This window comes from Poecilia reticulata, linkage group LG10 (genome assembly GCF_000633615.1).
Source record: "Poecilia reticulata strain Guanapo linkage group LG10, Guppy_female_1.0+MT, whole genome shotgun sequence".
NCBI lineage: Eukaryota > Metazoa > Chordata > Actinopteri > Cyprinodontiformes > Poeciliidae > Poecilia > Poecilia reticulata.
In genome coordinates this window covers 25,997,971-26,017,665 of record NC_024340.1, presented here as the reverse complement: position 1 = coordinate 26,017,665, position 19,695 = coordinate 25,997,971, and the positions used below count along the sequence as shown (strand labels likewise).

Below are 19,695 nucleotides of genomic sequence, written 5' to 3'. Positions count from 1 at the left end.
CACCCACACACACACACACACACACACCCCACGCACACACAACCCCCCCCACACACACACACCCCCACACGTCAGATTTGAGAGTTTAGAAATCAGATGTTATGCCACAGCCAAGCGTTGTATAACCCTGATTAGAGTTACCTACTATGTTAAGACCAGGTCAAAAATTATAATCTAGCCTTGTAACCTGCATAATGTTTTAATGGACCATTTCCAAAATGTCATAATCTCTGGACATGACCATAGGGCATACGTCAGATTACCGCCACATCTCTGGTGGTGTTTCCTTCATACCTGGTCCGACCAACCAACTTGGACACCAATAAAAAGGATAGAGAATTTTGAATTCAATCTTAACTACGAGTTTTTACAAAGGAACAAATGTTCTGTTCCCTTTCAAGTAAAATATGTGAAACGGAGCTCTGCAAATGAGCAGAATAAATCTGAATCAACATACATGTTTTGGAGAAGTCTCTTTTTGTTTGATTTCTAACTCTCTTCCTTTCCCTTCATTAGACTAATGTGCTTTTCCAGTGACATAATCTGAAAGTTGCTCACATGATCCATAGCAGTCCAGAGACTGCGTTTCAAAACAGCTATCCCCTGACTGCATCAATCAAGACAAACAAACAAGTCTCTCTCTCTCTCCCTCCCTCTCTCTCTCTCTCTCTCTCCTTCTCTCTGTCTTTCTCTCCCTCCCGTTTTGGGCATCATCCCCTTGCTTACTCTGGAACTGCATCCCCAAAACACAACCGATCTTGCTGGATAAACAGAGGACTATTTTAAATCCCCATCTCAGTCATGTCAAGTCACACATCATGTCAGCCTGTATTTTGCTTTCAACCTCAAGCGAGGCTCGCAACGTATTTTTGTCTTAACCTTCGTGACCAAAAATAGAGAAACGCCTCAAACCACGAAACGCCAGCCTCTCCCAGTTTCTTCCAAGGTGTAACCAGGGCTAAATTTAAGTCCCTCCTTTGATACACAATGGCTAAAAATGGCTCCACGCTCGGAGCTCAAGGCTGAAACAGAATATATTGCCTTTACAACTCGTGCGTGTCACACTCACCTGGTAACAGACGGCAGCTGTCGGTGTCCCTGTTATTCTGTCTGGACGCTGCAGTTGAGATCCGAATGAGTCGGTTTTGCCTTATTTCAGCTCCTGTGCTTGAATCCAGTAGTGCTGCTCTGAAGCATCAGCTGTCTCTGAGCAGAGGCAGAGGCTGAATGGAGATTTATCTCCTCCACACATCCCTCCCTCCTCTCTCTTCACTCCCCCTCTCTCCATAGCTTACTTTTGGTTTGCCCTCCTTCCCTGCTTCTAAAAATAGGCACACCGTCCATTTCCTCAGCTCCAGCACTGACTCTGACTGTAATGATGGAGGGAAGGAAACAGAGGCAGGGAAAAAGAGGGAAAGTTAAGGAGGAGACAGAGAGACAGAAAAGAAGAGGACAAAAAAAAAAGGGGAAAAAAATTCATATACATGTTGTTGTTTTTTGGCAAACACATTCATACTTAACTTGATAACTTTTGTCCAAATAAAAGTGGACAAGCTTCAAAAACACCTGATGTTCCTGCGTACAGCTTGGAATGCTCGAAATGTTGATTAGCTGACGTGCATGTGGGAGCTCTGCACATGGCTGCTCTCCCTGGGAGACCACTGTGTGCATGCACAACACGACTGCATAGCAGAGATCTATAAGAAGGATTTCACGTGACTCAATACATGACACATGAGTCACCCATTCCTCTTCAGACACACATTTTTAGCCCTTGAATGCTGCTGTAAGCCTCGTTTCTTTTTTCGCTGGGATCTAAAGTGGCATGCAAAAGTTAGCAAGCCGCATTGTACGCACAAGGTTTTCGTGATGGACCAACTCAAAGTAGTGTCTGACTGAATGATGCCTTCAAACAACGTTCACAAACTAAAGGATGAAAAGAGTGGGGTGCATATGCATTCAGCCCATTTTTCTATGATGAATCTGAATAAAATCCAGGGCAGTAATGTCTGAAGAGGACACCTAATGAGTAAATCGTCAACTTGTGTGAAATCCGTACAACGGGTAATCATGGACGAGAACCTGTTAGAGGCTGCGAAAGATTGTAAAAATACAGCGCTCCAAAGCCTATTTTATGTGTTAGAATGGCTCTGTCAAAGTCCATACCTAAACCTAATTCCAAATTCATTGCAAGAGTTTAAAAAAGCTGTTTACAGAAACTTTCTGTCCAATTTGACTGAGTTTTGCAGACAAGAATGTCCATCTATCCATTTTCTTACACTCTAGTGGGGGCTGGAGGGCTGCTGGTGCCTATTTCCAGAGAAACATTTTGTGTAAGCGGCGGGGTCACCCTGGACAGGTCGCCAGTCCATCGCAGGGAAACAGAGAGACTAACAGGACAAACTCAAGGAGAACTTAGAGAGACCAATTAACTTAACAGTCATGTTTTTGGACTGAGTGAGTCGGAGTACCTGGAGAGAGCCCATGCATGAACAGGGAGAACATTAAAACTGCATGCAGAAAGCCTCTGGGCCGGGAATTGAACTCGGGACCTTCTGGCTGCAAGGCAACAGTGCTACCAACTGTGTCACTGTACAGGAAACAGTGTAGAATGTAACTTAATGATGTCTCTAGATGTGCAAAACTGTTGTTTTTAAAGAGACCTAGCATATCATAGGAGTGAAAACATATAGGCATATAAACAGGTGTTAGCAGCTAAAGTTGCTATCCAGTCTGACTGAACCTGATTTATTTTGCAATGAAGAATGAGGAAGATATAAGTTGGAAGGCTTATATAGATATAGCTCAGATTAAGAGTATGATCATAAAATACTGGAGAAAAAAGGTTTTCATTTGTGGACACAGGACAAAAAATGCATTGTGGTTAAAAATAGGGCGGAAAAAAAATCCCATTTTCAGGAATCTGTGCTTTTATAAAAAGATTTATCACATTGTATTTAGAGAAATACAAAGTGATTTCTATAACTTTGTACCAAAAGTACAAAGTTATTCCTATAACTTTGTGATTTTTGTGGCTTTTTGTGTGGCATAGAGGCATGATCGTGATGATGAAAATGCAAATGGTACAAAGAATTGTTTTTGTATTTTCTGTGCACCGTTATTATTATTATTTTCCTTTTCTGTGCCTGTTTCTTTTATTTATTGAAATTTAATTTAAAGGCCAGTTTCTCCAGATTTTGTGGCGTAAGTTGTTTTGAATTCATGTAACAAGCTGCAGGTTAGCTTGTTTTTCCATGTAACAGATCACAAGGATTTCTGAGGAGCCTCTGACCACATCAAAGGTCAGTCATGGGTTTTCAAACATGATCAAATATGACTCCTAACTGCTGAGAGAAAACCGAAATTTCCCCAATCGCAGATTTTACAACCAGCTTTTGTTGGGACGTTAACACAGTTAGTGGTAATCAAATTTCAAAGTAATCTAAATCCCATATATAGAATAAATGTTTCTTTCAAGTTTATGGAGAACGATGAACCGTTTTTGTGACTGTGTCTTTAGGTAAAATTTGAAGTTCTTGTCTTTTGCTGTGGTTGCAATTATAGATGAGTAAATAGACAAAGAAGTAAAGAATGCCTAATGTTTGTTATTCTCATAATCGCTGGCGTGAGAAAAAAAACCCAGACCTTGGGTGAGTTTTTGCCACCAAAGTCTAATTAAAGATCATTTTACACTTCAAATGCTCATCTAGGAGGTTAACCTTCACCCAATATTCATTTTTTCATTTATTAGCTTTGATACGTTTGCCAGTTACTACCAGAGAGGACAGGCAGTATAAACACGAGCATACAGATTTATGTGGCTTACTGGCCTTTACAATGTTTGCAGAAACACTCTCTGCACTACAGTCACACAAACACCCAGCCTGCTCAGTGCAGACTGCATCCCCACCCCTGTGAGCCAAGCTAACAAATGCTCTCAGAAAAGCAAGCTTTTATGAATACACATCTAAACGAGGGTAGAATATTATTCTATCCCCTTTAGTTTGACACCCCCAAATGAAATCCGGTGGAAAGAATTGTTTTCGAAGTCACCTAATCAGCAAATATAGCTTAACATTTTTTTATTTTATTTACATTTTTTTCAAATCTTTTATTGCAGTAGCATAAACTTGAGAAACAATACTTTTTATACTTGCAGTAGGTAACTTTAATAAAAAAAATTGTTTTTTCCACATTTGATAAAACTGTCCACCTGACAATATGAGACAGATAATCTTCTTTAAAAAAATCAAGCTCCTCTCCCTCCTCCACCAGATCTGTTGTGGAAGAAAACATTTGAAAACAAATTTTGAGACATTTTTTAATAATTGTTACAGATATTCTCTGTCCACACCCTTCTCCTGTAAAACCAGCTGCTTTTTTTTTTTTCCTATATACGGGCTGAAGGATTCAACTATGAACACAAAAACACAGTGCTTAGTGCACTGGTGTGGGTGTGGCTGTACAGGGCAAAGTGACCTGGGATGATGCAGATGAGTCTGCGGTTTCTGCGTCCGGTCCATCAACAGGCTCCCTGTCTTTATATGGCTCTCTAATGGAGAGCTCACAACAGCATTCTCCTCAAACAAACAGACTCAGAGATTTACACACGCAGGCGCATTGCTTGTTTTGGATAGCAGACAGACTCTCAGGCACCACACTGAAGACTCCCGTCGATGTGGATGCTGCTGATGACAGCCAACATCAGTCTGGCTTCACTACTCCCCAATTCTTCAGCAGAAAAAAAAAAAGATATGGAAAAAGCAACAAACTGACATCCTCTTTGTGTCCATGAGATTGTGCTTAAAGGGAAATGTCTGTCTTATCGGTCAGCTTACTCATGACTAATGATTGATTGTGGTGTTTTGCTGTGGATCAAACTTGAGGAAGTGTTGATGTGGTATTTGTCCCAAAGAGGCTAACAAATTCCATTTCAAAAATGACCTCATTAATGCATAATGTGATTAAGTAATACACCCTGTGCAATACAAGTGAAACCTAAACCAGTTTCTATGGGAAAATTGCATGTGTATAAAGTAAAACAAAGGCAGTGACCTGGTGACAAAACTGTACAAACTAATCTCAACCAGAAAGTTGCAACGTTCTGTCCGCAACTAATAATGCAAATTCACTCATCACTGACAAAATGTACCTACAATTTTCACATGTAATCAAAACTTTTCCAGTAATCTGTTTTACTTACACTTTTAAATTGCATGGCCGGCTTTATATTCATCATCACTATTCCATTGACTCCTACAGTCAGCTGATGTAGGCCTGAGGGAACCTTACATGACCAGTCTGGGGTGTGACTGAGGTGTGCTGACTTCTGCCTCCCTTGGTGTATTGTGGTGTATTTGCTCTTAAAAAAACAAAACAAAGAAAGATGGCAAAAATAAGTCCCTACATGCCACTTTAAAGTGTTTTGTGAACGAAGCTAATGAGAGATGGGAATCTGAGCTAAGAGGTGTCTAGCTGCTTTGATTTATCGTGATCTCAGTTTTCACATTATAAAATCCTGACACATTGTCAATAGTGTGCACACTTTTAAGATGCACAGTACACTTTCCATCTCCCCACACTTTGTTTGAAATCTTGTCCTCTTCCACTTAGGACTGTTCAGCTATAGGGCATTTGTGGTTGATAAAAGCTTCGGCATACACTCCAGGTCAAAAGAACTGGGCGTCTTAAAGCGAACCATTTTATTGATTTTTATCACTCAGTTCCCAGCTGCCAGAGAGATTCTGAGAAATGATCATCCGTCCTCCGGAGGGCAGACATGGATGTTTCCTTGAAAAGAGGTGCACTTCCAGGAGACGTTTGTTTTGAAACGTTTGGAGGAAATTGAATTATAGTGGCGGGAACAGACAACTAGACCTTTTGTGATCGGGTTGAATCAGGTCTGCATACATAACTGAAGGTTTAGGGCTTTTATAACTAATTCCAATTAGATGTTAAATGTGGTATAAGTTAAAGCATAACTGCAATAAGTCGTACTGTAGATGTCGATATTAAATTCATCCATTTGACTAGAAACTATAGGCCCCTCTGCAACAGATTTTATGTGATTGGTGTTTCTGAAATTTTTCCAAGAAAAGCTTATTTGCAAAATAAAAAAAATACAAATCTAATTTCTCTCTACCTGCAAAATAAAAACTGTCCCATTGGTGTTAAAAGACCAAAAAAAAAAAAGACAGTCGGTGTACCCTCCTTTGCCATGTAGCCTGAGATAATGGATTTATTTATGTTTTGCATGTATTTATTATTCCATATGGTGATGCAAGACTCTTTAAAATGTCTAAAGCTTCATAAAAATATTATAAACTTAAATATAAAGAATTTTAGAATTACTTTATTGTTTAGCATCAACTGGTTTGTATGGTTTGCTCCAACTTCAAATCATGGCAACAATAATACTTTTCCTTCAGCAGTTAAATGTGTTTTTTAAAATATATAAAAATAAACCCAGATGCAAGTAACATTGATAACATTTGGAGATATATCATTTGTCAAGGCTTAAAAATCGCTGACGTGTGGAGTAGCATCAGTGTAAAGACTGAGATAACTACATACCTCTGTCGCCACCTGGCGGTCAAATATTGAATTAACATTAAAAAACACTAAAGCAAAAAAAAAAAAAAAAAAAAAATCCATAAAGAAGAAAGTGTATTTTTCTTCAAGCAAAAATCACACAACTCATATCAAAAGCATTTAAACTTTAATAAATATTTAACATTAACTTCTTTTTCATATGTACATATATAGTACAGAAATATAGGCGATTTTTCAGATGATGTAACTTAACATGTACAAATAATACAACTTTTGAGAACTAAGAGAGAAAAACACATTGGCCCTCGGATGTTAAACTAAGAATCGTTTTTCTTTTCTATATGTATTTTTTCCATAAATAAATGCATGAGAAATATCTTAACTTTGGGCAACACTAATGAAAGAAAAGCCATTTCATTGACCAAAAAGCAGTCAGTGAATGTTTATTTCCTTTGTGTTTCAACACTTTTTATTTGGCTTTTCGGGAACTTTAAGCACCAAATATTTTCAAATGCCTGTAATAAATCTTTCAAAATTAGATTCCTGAGAACTCAGAAATGTTACAGAAAATGTTAGTTTTGGAAATAGAGCTATTCTAACACGTGTAAAAGTTTAAATCACAACCAACAGGAACTTTGTAAATGTCTAATTTTACCAGAATGACTAAAATAAAATATTTAATCTCATTCAAAATGACCATTTCAAGGGACGCTAACGTCTGAGGGGCTGGCTGCAGTCACTGGCAGTAGCTTAACACTGTAACTTGAGACAATAGGTGATGAATTCTGTTCTCCGTGTACTTAGAAAAACAATATTTAAAAAATACATTACATCTTATCTACATGGTGATTCAATTCTCAGGCTGGTTGTGAATACGGAAAACAACTTGGCTTTTCAAAGGCCCTGTGCAATATCAAACCTGTTTATTTCTCAGTACTGTGTCTAACATGCCAATTTGAACCAACTCTGCAACATTCAGCAAGACAATTATGCCCAATCTTTGATTTTCACTTGAAACTTAAGGGATGTTTCGTTTCTTTTTTTTCTCCTTTTGGGAGGCCTGATATAAAACATTGTTGGACTCAAGAAGAGTTTATCTCCGTTGTTCTATTGTTCTGTGTTGCCCCTTTTCATTCTGAGGAGAAAATTTCGCTTCTCCTCCAGAAGTTCTTGTATTCGTTTGTTCCTGGTTCGTTCTCTGAGGTGCCTTGGGATCAGATTGTTTTGAGAAATGTCACTAACTGCAACAATGACTCTGTTATCGAATGCAGCGATTGAGTTGCTCTCATTATTCTCCGCAGCATTTTGCGGAGGCTTCAAAGTGGAGATGATTTCAGGGCTTACTGTCACTTGTTCTTCCTTTGTGTGAGGGACCTCAGTGGGAACTGGGGAGGCAGGAAGGTTTGAGGTCGTTGTGGAAATGGGTATACCTGCAGGGATGTAGTCAGAAAGGTCAAGCCAGGGTGGAAAGGCTCTCTCTGTTGTGTCCTCTCCGTTTATAGTCGGGATCACCATGGAGAGGCTATCCTCCAGCACAACAGTATCTGTGACCACTCCCGAACTGCTGTAAGACTCTTTATTGCTATCACCACTTCGATAAGTCCAGCTGGTAGCTTCACCACTACTTGTCGCTGTGATTTCACTAGATGGAATAGTTTGTGTGTCAACCTCAGTGTTAATATTATGAAGTGGTGTTATGAAATCATCAGAAGGGTCTGGTGAAATGGACTCTTTCTCTGTGTCGCTGTAGTGCATGACTGGAGTTCTGCCTGTGACCGGTGCATCGCTGTTGATGAATGAAGGACCGGCTTTTGAATCAGAGTGAGACGAGCTCACCACTGTAACTTGTACAACGCTGCTGGAAGGAACCATGGAAGAAAAGACCTGATAAGGGGTGGAGGATGTGGTAAAGTAATTAGTGTTCCGTTTTTGATTGGTCTTCGTCTCCTTGACTTTATTCTGTTTAACATTGACCTTTGACTTAGCATTTTCTGAGGGGTTTTTCGGGTTGTGTTTAAGGTTGGTCTTTATTTGAGGTTGTTTTGTGAAAGTTTTCTTTGGTTCAGTTGTTTTTTTGGGATTGGCCTTTAAACTAACCTCTTTTTTAGGTGAAAATTTTGCTTTTTTCTCTGGAATGTTCTTTGTTGGAGCTGTCTTTTTAGAAGTAGTGTTTGGAGTTTTCCTTTTCGAAGGATCATTAACTACAGTAGTCTTTTTTGGAGTTGTATTTGGTGTAGATGCATTTCTGGTACCAGTGTATGGTGGATTAGTCTTTTTCACGCTATTCTTTGGGACAGTCATTCTTGGCGTAGTATTTGCTGGAATGGACATTTTCACTGGAGAGGTTGATGAATAAATATTGTTTGGTGTATTATTTAGTGCCCTCTTTGCTGAAGGATTTGATGGGGTAGTGTTTGATGGAGTCTTCTTTGCAGTTGGCTGTGCAGGGATATTCTTTTTCGGATTTATGTTTGGCGGGTTAGTCTTTATCACTTTAGTCTTTGGTAGAATGCTCTTCTTTGGAAGACTAGTTTTTTTGGGACTGGTGCTCGGTGGGTTAGTCTTTATCACTTTAGTGTTAGGTGCAATGCTCTTCTTTGGATGTCTATTCTGTAAAGTATTCTTTGCAGTATCAGTTGAAGGAGAAGCCCCTTTTGATGTTGTATTTGTTGGAGTGGCCTTTTTCATAGTTGGGTTTGGAAGAATGTTTGTTGTGGGACTGGTGCTTGGTGGATTAGTCTTTATCACTTTAGTGTTTGATGGGATGGTCTTCTTTGGAGGCTTATCCTGCAGACTTTTCTTCTTTGCAGTACAGATTGATGGAGAAGTATCTTTTGATGTTGTATTTGATGAAGTGGCTTTTATCATGGTTGGGTTTGAAGTAATGATTTTTTTTACACTGGTGCTTGGTGGGTTAGTCTTTATCACTTTAGTGTTCGGTAGACTGCTCTTCTTTGGATGCTTTTCCTGTAGAGTTTTCTTCTTTGGAGTATGAGTTGAAGCAGAAGTCACTTTTGATGTATTTGTTGGAGTGGCCTTTTTCATAGTAGGGTTTGGAAGAATGTTTGCTTTAGGACTGGTGCTTGGTGGGTTAGTCTTTATCACTTTAGTGTTTGATGGGATGGTCTTCTTTGGAGGCTTATCCTGCAGATTTTTCTTCTTCACAGTAGGGGTAGATGGAGAAGTATCTTTTGATGTTGTATTTGTTGGAGTGGCCTTTTTCATAGTTGGGTTTGGAAGAATGGTCTTTTTGGGACTGGTGGTTGGTGGGCTAGTCTTTATGACTTTAGAATTTGGTGGAATGGTCTTCTTTGGAGGTCTATTACGTACAGTACTCTTTGCGGTAGGGCTTGGGATCATGTTTGTTGGAGTGGCCTTCTTCACATTAGAGTGTGACGCAATAGTCTTTTTGGGAGCTCCAGTTTTTGCAGTGATACTTGTTTTCTTTTGAAGATTATTCCTTGGAGGAGAATATTTTTTTGTATTATTCCGTTGTGGAATTTCCGTTTTTCCACTGTCCTGTGACGGAACCACCCTTTTCTTAGTTTGTGGCTGAATTTTCTTATCAGGATTATATTTTTGCATGGTGACTGTTTTAGTAGTGCTTTCCATTGGACTTGTCACAGGAGTGGGCGTTGATGCAAGAACTTTGGCACGTGCTGTCCCAGCTGTTGAAGTAGTTGAAGTTCTCTGTAAAAGTGGCTCTGTGATCTCAGCATTTGTATGACTAGTAGAAGGTGTTGTGATTGCATTATGAGAGATGGTTGGGAGGAAAAAAGAGCTTGTTGGGGCTGGTGGATGAGTGGGAGTTTCTTCGGTGGTAGATGATGAAGATGGGATGAAATAAAGGGTTTGAATTGTAGAAGCTGGACAATCGGTGGTGACAGAGGTTGAAAAAGTGCTGGAGGAGGGAGAACTCACTGTATCCGTTGGATGAGTGGAAATTATTGTTGAGGGTGTCAGTGAAGACTTGATGGAAAAAAGAGCTTGTGTTGTAGAGTCTTCTAAACGAGTGTCAGTAGAAGGTGAAACTGATCTTGAAAAGACAGAGGGGATGAAAGGAATGCTAGTTGCAAGTAATTGATGAGTGGGGATGGTTTTTGTTGTTCTTGGTAAAGATTCAGTGGAATCAAGGGTTATGGTTCTTAGGTTTGGGACGTGAGTGGTGGTTGAAGTCGAGGTAGCGGGGACGGCAGTTTTAGTGGGTTCAGCGGTGGTGAAGATGGTGCTGAGAATGTTCTCAGATGGAGTAGGCATGGCAGTGATGTTGACGGTGGATGTAGCGGTGGAATTGGGTTCAGGTTTGGTGCTGTTGATGGTACTGCAGGTTTTGCAGCATAATCGCCAGAAGTCTGGTAAAGAGCAGTGGCGTTGCAGAGCCTCCATACGACAGAACACAGAGCGATCTCCTTTACATGGCAGGCCTGTGAAGAAGAGACAAAGAACTCAGACTGGGAATAGAAAAGAACATGATGCAATAGGGTAATATTTCTAGGTTAAGGAATGTATCCTGAAAAAATAGATGCATTTGTGTGTGTGTAGTTAGAAAAATACAGGAGTAAAGCCAAATCATCAGCAGAGGATACAGGAAGGAAGAGAAAATTTTAAGAGCAGTCATCAAAATAATCCAGAGCATCTGAAATACAGCAAAATGATTGCCAGTCTTTAGTTGTCAGTAAAACTTTTCTTGGGTGTAAAGAACAACTGATCGTTAACTTAACATCTAACTTTCATTCTGATTGGTAGTTTAATGTCAAACTCAACCACTCAGTATAAACAAATTATGGGCTGATGTGGGTTTCAGATATTAACATTCTTAATTAATCCATATCGGAACTCCATGACAAATTTCAGCTCCCATTACCCATTGCTAAGATTATGTCAGCAAGATGCAAGGAAAATGTCAAGGTTAGCTTAGCAAAAAAGAAGACATAACTTCCAAGACCATCCCTAATACATGATGTGTATCAGTGACAAAAAAAGCTAATCAGGAAATAACTATACTGTGTCACTACAAAACAGCATATTTTCTACTGTAAAAATTCCTGCAGAGTGAAAAGTCACACTTTTTAAAACATTTTTATTGATACAACTTTGCTGTTGAGAATGACAGGAACTGAAACAATGAGATGTATGCCCCCCCCCCACCTCCAGCTCATTATATAGATATATAGATTTTTTTTTTCTTAAGAAAAATAATTCAACTGTATCGAAAGTTACAAGTTCACAGTCACTTTGGTAAAACACTTGATTACTTGGAAATCAACAAGTCAATCTGTCAGTTGACTGAGAAAAGAACATGAAGTACATAAATTATATTTGCTTTTTAAAGAAAATACAGAATTTCCATGATGATGTAAAAACTGGAATGGCACATTAAGTGTCATATGAAACATTTACAAAACATTAATAAAATTTCCCTGATAAATCAAAGTGCATATAGACGCAGTGCACGTAGTCCATCTGAATGTTTCTTCGAACATTAGCCAGCCCCACGCAGCAGGCCAGTGAAGCCACGAAACAGTTACCCAAAGTATAGAATATTATAGAAGAAGATAACAGTCATGAACATTATTAAATACAGTCAACACCAATTTTATATACAGTATCGCACTGCTAGGTCTGGCATGGTCTCGTACAGTCCAACTCCAGCAGAAGGAAACCTTGGATAGCTCGCTACATAGTCACAACAGAAATATGTGATCACAATACAATGACAAGTCTGAAGTGTTCTTTTTTTTTTTTTGTTTTGTTTTTTTTTTGTTCTCCAAGATGCCAAATGTGTCAGTACCCTAGGCCCTTTTGAAAATCCTTTCCGGTAGTCGGACACTGGGCCGACGTCAGCTTGGTAGGTTTTGATGGTTGGCGGGTGTGAGTTTAAGTTGGTTTGAAGCTGCCTCTATTCCGAGTGAAACTTTGAATGAGTAAAGCCATCTCTTTCACAGATAAATGCCATTACATTCAATCCAAGATAAGGCATTGTTCATGTTCGACAAAAACATAAAGTGAGACCACTGGACGCTCTCGAAATCAAAGTTTATGAGGTATTTCTGTATCTGATCGCAGTGTGTTAAAAGCCCAAATGATTTAGCACCCTCGCACACTCGCTCGCACGTGACAAGACGCACATCCACCCTCGCACACACGTACTCGTGGACTCGCACGTGGGACAGATGCACGCTCGCACAGACGTGTCCAAACATCCAGGTGATGGATGCAAATGTGCATGACAAAACATGATCCTATCCTGAAAGAAAAAAACCAAAAAAAAACCAAGAAGCAACAGTAAAACCACTGATCCATCTGAGCGAATGGAGAGGCAACTAACTTACCAAGTCCTGCATAATATGGGTCAAACCCGTTCCCCACAAAACACTTTGCCTTTATTAAATATTTATCTGTATTCATGTAAAATCATTAAAAAAATACACATAACAGTCAAGGATCTAAGCGATCAATAGCAGTCCAAAGGTTTTAGGCAAATAAGCTACAGCTTATTCATGGTAAAACGTTATTAATATTATTGGTACTCATATAGATTTAGATTTATAGGTATATATAAATACAAATATATTTATAGATGTATTTGTTTAAAGTCTGCAAGCACAAATAAGCTGCATTTATTGAACTTTTGTATAACAGTCAAAGAGAGGATGGCTGATGAGGTGGAATGGGAAGCAACCTCAAGTGGTCAAACTACCCTGTATTTTTTTTATTTTAAATTCTTTTTTTTTTTCCTTATCAGAYGTACTTCACAATTTTCAACTCCCCAGTTCACTTTGCAAAAATAAAATCAACCAAAACAAAACAAAACAAAAAGATCCCCTTATATCTTTTCACTGTGCTGAGTTCTTGTCAATCTGGAAATGGGAGCGCCATTTTCATCCCTGAATGGAACCGAGATGTCAAGATGAGCACTTTAGCAAAGATGTCCTCAGATCACATTCACAATAAAGCTTTCATATTTTTTTTTTTAGATATAAATATTTTTTTTCTATATAGATATTTATATACCATTTCAGATTTTTTTTTCTCCCACACTGACAGTGCGCTACAAAAGGGAAAAAAAAAGAAAAAAAAAAGAAAAGCCCTGCTGCGTCTCAGGTGTGGTAACCCATAACATCGCGCAAAACATGGCTGCCAAATGCAGAGAGGAGAGGGGGTTCCCTCACACATGAACGGCCCCTTTGACACGTCACAGGAGGTGTCAGCGAAAACCCGTCTGCCACTTAGAATCCTCTTCACACCAAATTTTTTGTTGATCTTTTAAGTTTTCGACTGGCCAGCGGTTACAACACAATGCTCCATAGAGGAGAGATAGATAAAGAGAGACAGAGCAAGAGAGAACCAACTAGCACACACAGGAGCCAGAGACCTCCCCCGGTCAGAGCCGCCTCAGACACAGAGAGAGAGAGAGAGACAACAATCCCCCCCCAAAAGAGAAGCGAAAGCTTTGCCGCTCGCTCATACGGGCGTGGGCACAGGCACAAGGCGCAGCAGGAAGGGCAGGTCAGGGGGCCAGCCGGGGCCGGCCCTGCAGAGACAGGAGGACAGAGATGGGCAGGGCCCAGCAGAGGACAGACATGCGGCTGCGGCTGTCGCTGTGAAGGCCGGGCTGGGAGCTATAGAGGGAGGTTTTACGTGATGAGATCCTTGGGTAGTTGGGGTTGGGGCGGGAAAGCCACTGGATCAGAATGTTGCCATTCTTGTTGAGGTCTGATGAGCCCTCTGCAAAGAGGACACAGAGACGGTAAGATAACTCAAGTGCAATAAAGGGAGTATCCTACGAAGGAGCGTCTGAGACATCACTTTCATCAGAAGTTAGGACATTTTTGCACATGTCCACGCTGGATATTTTAACTTTGACTTAGATTTTCCTTCACTTGATTGCCTGTGCCCCTTGTGGAAAAACACATGTCCATCACCTTCAGGACTAAACTAGTCCTGCATGTATGGATATAGCAAAATCTGAAGTCAAGTGGTTGGCTTTGTTCAATGAGCTGCATTTTTGAAGTAACTGCTTAGCAATTTAGCAAAAAATGTAATTTTGTTTGTCCACAACAATAAAGCAGAGAAAACATAATGCAGACACAGATGCTGCAATAGTTTTGTTTCTTTTTTTTCTTCCGAACGACTAAAAAGTCTGTTTTAATGTTAATATTTTTTTCCACTGTCCTCTCAAATGTCCATTAGGTTTATCAAACATTTGACAGTAACCTTATATACGTATTTAAGTGTAGCAAATACCAAAATGTTCATTCTGTACATTTCTGTTTCACTTCTATTGAATAAGTAACATGTAAATCACAAAGAGTAGCTCTAAACACAGTTGATTGAAGAGTTACTTGAGCAGTGGAGTTTGTTTAACACATACTGCGACATGGTTCCAGGCGACAAACTCTTATGGTGTCAGGCTTGCTGTCTAGACAGAGTCCTATGGTGTTGTCCCTGGTGTGGCACAGTGCCTGCCTCTGCTGAGTCCCGTTTCCACAAGTCACTGAACACTGGCGGCACAGGACCATAGCGTAAACACAATGCAATCAAATGTCACACATCATTTAGGAGAAATACAACATTTCTTTTAATTCAAAAAGCATTTGTTCATATTTTGTATTAATGTCTTGGGTGCGTACTTGTGACCAGGGGCCGACTCTCCACTGCGTGGGGCAGGGATATCGGTTGCAGGACCTGCGGGACTCAGGACGGTCGTCGCTGCAGTGTTTATTGTGAATGAGGCGCGTCGTGTTGTCCTCCGAAGGCTGAACACAGGTGACGGACCGTACTTGCATCCCTGTCTTTCCGCAGGGTTTACTGCAGTTCTGCCACTCTCCTGTCACCCAGCTGCAAGTGAAATACCAAATGTTTGGGAAAACACAGGGGCAGCAAATTAAGAGAATCATCTAAAAGTGGTAGAAGCTTAAAGACAGCCTGAATATACATGATCCGCTATAACGTTGTGATAACCCGGCTTGCACTATGTTGGGTTCCCCTTTGCTGTTGAACTGACCTGACCTGTCAAACCACTAGATCCCTGAAGGTGTGCTGTGGTATGCGACACCAATATGTTAGCAGCTGATGCTTCAAATCCTGTAAAGTTGTGGGGTTGGTGCCCGTGGACCTCATGCATTGGCCCAGCTCGTTCCAAAGATGCTCGACTAGATTGACGTCTGAGGAATTTGGAGGTCAAGTCAACAATTCAAACTTGTAAACTTGAAGTGAACCACCTATATTTTGTGGCAACCATCAGGGAATACCATGCATTACATCCATGTGATGCTAAAGGATGCGTGATTTATCAGCCTAGTCCCTCTTTACACTGTGGTTTGGTTCTAATGACTAGTTGATCATTGGACTCAGCAAGGGCACCGTTACTTGTCTGGGGCTTTGCACAAGAAACACACTGAGATACATGATGAATTCTGTCACTTTTCCATCAGAACCAGAAATGACGTTCAAAAGAAGACAGCTACACTACAATAGTAGCCTGTTATTGTTTCTCTCCACATGTGCCTCACTCTGACCCAGTGACTGAGCCATCCCAAGTCGATTCTTGTCACATTAACTCACATAGTTAAGGGCTCGACACATGGAAGGCCATATTGCTCCCTCTTAATTCATTTCCTGTGGGACTTGCACTCTGAGGCGACGATCTTTTGCCCTGCTCCAGCAAAGTGACTGGCGAAGTCTGTGCATGTAAAATTTTTCAGCTCCTACGCATAAACTTGCACAGTCAGGGGCTTGCGACAAGACGGTTGAAAAATGTTCAACTTTTGTCGCTGGCATCGTGTCCCATGTTGGATTTGACCACGGTGGTAATGAATTTGGCGTGTTCGTTTGTCGCTCCCCGTTTCTCGAGCCCCTTAAGCTTGTCAATTTTTCCCGCTTCTAACACATCAGCTTTTATGTTAACATGTTCCCTTCCTGCCCACGTGCAAACAGATGCCACGGTTATAAGATAGAGTTTTTTTTTTTTTTTTACTATTCCTGGCACTGGTCATAATAAACAATATTTATCTTCAATTTCCGGAAGGAATTACTGAATACATACATGGGTGGAGGGCAAGGCTTCTGGTTGCAGTCTCTTATGTCTCCTCTGGGCTTCATGTTGGACTTATTACAGAAGCTTTTGTGAACCATCTTGCTGTCAACTTTCCTTCTGCATCCATATCGCAGATACTGTTTCCCTGAAGAGAAGGGGACAGCCGATTGATAATTCTAGGATATGACAACGAAAAAAAAAAAAAACACATGTGACTACGTAGGCCGTGCGGTGATTGGCTTTTTTAACATACCTCCACCACAAGCTTTGGAGCAATAAGACCATCTCTTCGGAGCCCATTCGTAGGCACTGTCCTCTACCAGCATGTTGTCCTGAATGTTCGAATCGCCGTCCATATTCATCATGTACTTATACGACAAATTGACATCCTCGTCGCCATGCAATTTCATCTACGGGAGAGATCGGCAAAGAAAAATCTAAGGAAAACTGGTTTAATTTAGGATTTATGGTCATAAAAACCAAACTTTTAATTTGATCCTGCTGTTTGTACCATTATTAGAATTCCATGTCTGAGGGGCCCTGTGGTCTGGACGGTTTCCTTGTCGTTGTCGTTCTCATACTCCCATTCTACGCCCTTCTCTATCACAGAGCGGGACTCGGGGTAGTCGTTTTCGCCGTTCAGAAAAAATAGTCCCGATGCCACATTTTTAACAGCTGTGAATGAATGAGAAATAATAATTCTTTATAGGAAAAAAAAAAGGAAACATACACAGAACGTGTGTGACAGAAAAAGGACCAAGGGAGGGTTTCGTTTACCAAAAGTGTGTGAGGTGGCTTTCAGCTCCTGAATGAGTAAATGCCTCGCTCCTCTGGGGATTTCAAGAACTTTAAGGAAGCCTGAAATGACAGACTCAATGAGTGTTTTTTATTTTTGGATTTGAAACCTCCAGCCCCCCTTCAAAGAGCTCAATTTGTAGTTTCCAGATAGAACACCTAAGCAGAAAAAATGTCTCACTGGAAACTTTTTTATTAGTTTGAGCCTGAAAAAACAGGCTCTTCCAGGAATTCAGCTCTCATGAGCTAGATCTGCCCTGACTTCAAGAGTTAGATAATAGACTCAACATTAGCTCACGAACTTTGACGTAAAGTCTTGGCAATGTTCACATGGAAACATATGGTCAAACTTCCCTGAGGTTCAGGGTCGTTTTTAAGCATCTGCCTCTAGAGGGCGATGTTTATTTAAGCACAAGAACGCAGGGAAGACGGGAGAGAGAAAGAGAGAAAATACATTCCAGCAGTTTTTCTGCCAGGATAGAATCAAGTCAGCTTTCTCCGTTTACCCTGCTTTTTAGCAGTCCGCATGATTGTGTCTTTAAAGGTTTTACAGCTGGAGTTGTCGCCTCCGCACACGCCACACTTGTCCTCCTGCTTCGAGGAGCCCACCACGCCATCGCAGCCCACCTTCTGTTAATGGAAACCAAGGAAGCCGATGAGAATAAGTGCAGCTGTTTAACTTTGAGGCACACAAACACACACACACGTGAAGAACCTCACCTCACACTCCCCACGCACGCACACGCTGTGCGGGTCCTTGTATGAGCAGAGCGTGCCATCCAGCACCAGCTTCTCCATGAGGACCACATCTCTGGTCTCCTTTGACTGGCAGTACAGGTGGCAGCGTTTGTTAGCTAGAAAGCAAACATATTTTCATATTGAATAATAAAAATAAAAGCTCAATTTTACCCTGATTACATAATCGCATTAGTTTGCACTGTTAGTCCCATAATTACTCATACCAGCGCAGATTTAAAATCATCTTTAACTTGACCAACACGTTTTCTTTCTGTCGAGAAAGGATGCACGATGTGCCAAAGATTTCAGCAGAAAAGTTTGAGTTTGACTTCTACTGAAAATTAAACAACATATCTGAAATTAATACGACTGTGAGTTAGCGGTAAAATTCAAAGTTGTGCAGGATTCAGAATTGACTATGCTGCTGTGAAGCATCTGAATAAAAATTATTAATTGAAAAAAAAACATTTAAATATACATTTTTTTTCCTCACTAAAACTAAAGAGCTTAGTAAAAACTCATGTTTGCATATTTTGTCAGCTCAAGACAAATGAAAGGGGAAAAAAAGCAATTTTTAGTTGTCCTGAGGTTCCAAAGCCAACGGTATGAAGTCATGTTGAAACACTACAAGAAATTAAACACTGTTGAAAACCATGAAGGAGGTGGCTGCAAGTCATAAGTGACACCTTCTCACTGCCAAGGCTGATAGTGCAAGAGGTGAAAAAGCATCCTAGGAACAAGGTCGTTGTGAAGAACGTGGGGCGTGTCGGTGGCAACACCTCAGTCTGATGGACTGCTGGACACCATCGATGTGGAACAAACAAAGGCTATTCTTAGACTTAGGCCCACAAAAGCCCACTTGGCTTTTGCAAAATCTCACCGAGGCAAGGAACAAGATGTTTTGATCTTCTGTTTCATGGCGAGATGAAACAAGTTTAGTTATTTAGCCACAATCAAGTATTTTATTTGGCAAACAAAAGAGAAACACTCAAACCCAAGGATAGCATTTGCAGCCTAAAGTGTCAGTGGGAACATAATGATTTTGGGGGTCATCCATATCAAGATTCTCAACAAGAAGTTCAGGCAGTCCACAGACGAACTTGGTCTTAGGCAACACATATCTAAACTAGAGAAGAGAAGGTTTACCAACTAAAATATTAACAAATTGGAGGCGCAAATTCAGAAAGCTGATTTGACTGTGATAGACAGTCTGTTGGGGGGGCAGTTTCCCATGCAGGTAATGGCAAAGAGGCCTTCCAACCTCAAACACTTGGAGCTCGTAACCCAAACCCAGTATGAAAAGTCAAAGATATTTCATTTCATTTCATTTATTTATTTATTTCGGACAGACATTAAAAACAGTCAAAAAAGAACAAGAAAACAAAATAGAATGAGACAAACTTAAGAAATAAAATGTAAAACAAATTATTTTGCCCATATGACATGCAATTTTATATTTTCTGTTCGAAAAGGAGCAGGTAGAAGATACATCTTATAATATCCTGCCCCTTTCATACTTGTCGATGTATTATCAATTAACTTTCAGAACATCAACAAGAGACAACTTGTTT

At 40.3% G+C, this 19,695-nt stretch overlaps 2 protein-coding genes across 8 annotated transcripts in view; both read right to left on the bottom strand.

The window, feature by feature from the left end:
• The window catches only part of LOC103471259 (uncharacterized), a 3,309-nt gene extending 1,970 nt beyond the window's left edge, over positions 1-1,339 (bottom strand). The window contains exon 1 of the mRNA XM_008420139.2: positions 1,070-1,339. The gene's annotated coding sequence lies outside the window, so the exon portion shown is untranslated. The remainder of the gene's footprint in view (positions 1-1,069) is intronic.
• A 5,362-nt stretch (positions 1,340-6,701) lies between these two features.
• The window catches only part of LOC103471261 (A disintegrin and metalloproteinase with thrombospondin motifs 2-like), a 128,285-nt gene continuing 115,291 nt past the window's right edge, over positions 6,702-19,695 (bottom strand). For 5 of the 7 annotated variants that reach the window (XM_017307183.1, XM_017307184.1, XM_008420140.2 and 2 more), the window contains 10 exons: positions 18,107-18,240; positions 17,893-18,016; positions 17,369-17,449; positions 17,103-17,266; positions 16,845-17,001; positions 16,601-16,736; positions 15,186-15,393; positions 14,927-15,056; positions 14,194-14,280; positions 6,702-10,976 (listed from right to left, as the gene is read on the bottom strand). In XM_017307183.1, coding sequence (XP_017162672.1) covers positions 7,660-10,976; positions 14,194-14,280; positions 14,927-15,056; positions 15,186-15,393; positions 16,601-16,736; positions 16,845-17,001; positions 17,103-17,266; positions 17,369-17,449; positions 17,893-18,016; positions 18,107-18,240 — 4,538 coding nt within the window. In that variant the 3' untranslated portion in view covers positions 6,702-7,659. Of the gene's footprint in view, positions 10,977-12,285; positions 14,281-14,926; positions 15,057-15,185; positions 15,394-16,600; positions 16,737-16,844; positions 17,002-17,102; positions 17,267-17,368; positions 17,450-17,892; positions 18,017-18,106; positions 18,241-19,695 lie in introns of those variants that run through there. The other 2 variants (XM_017307187.1, XM_017307188.1) reach the window with 1 other exon arrangement.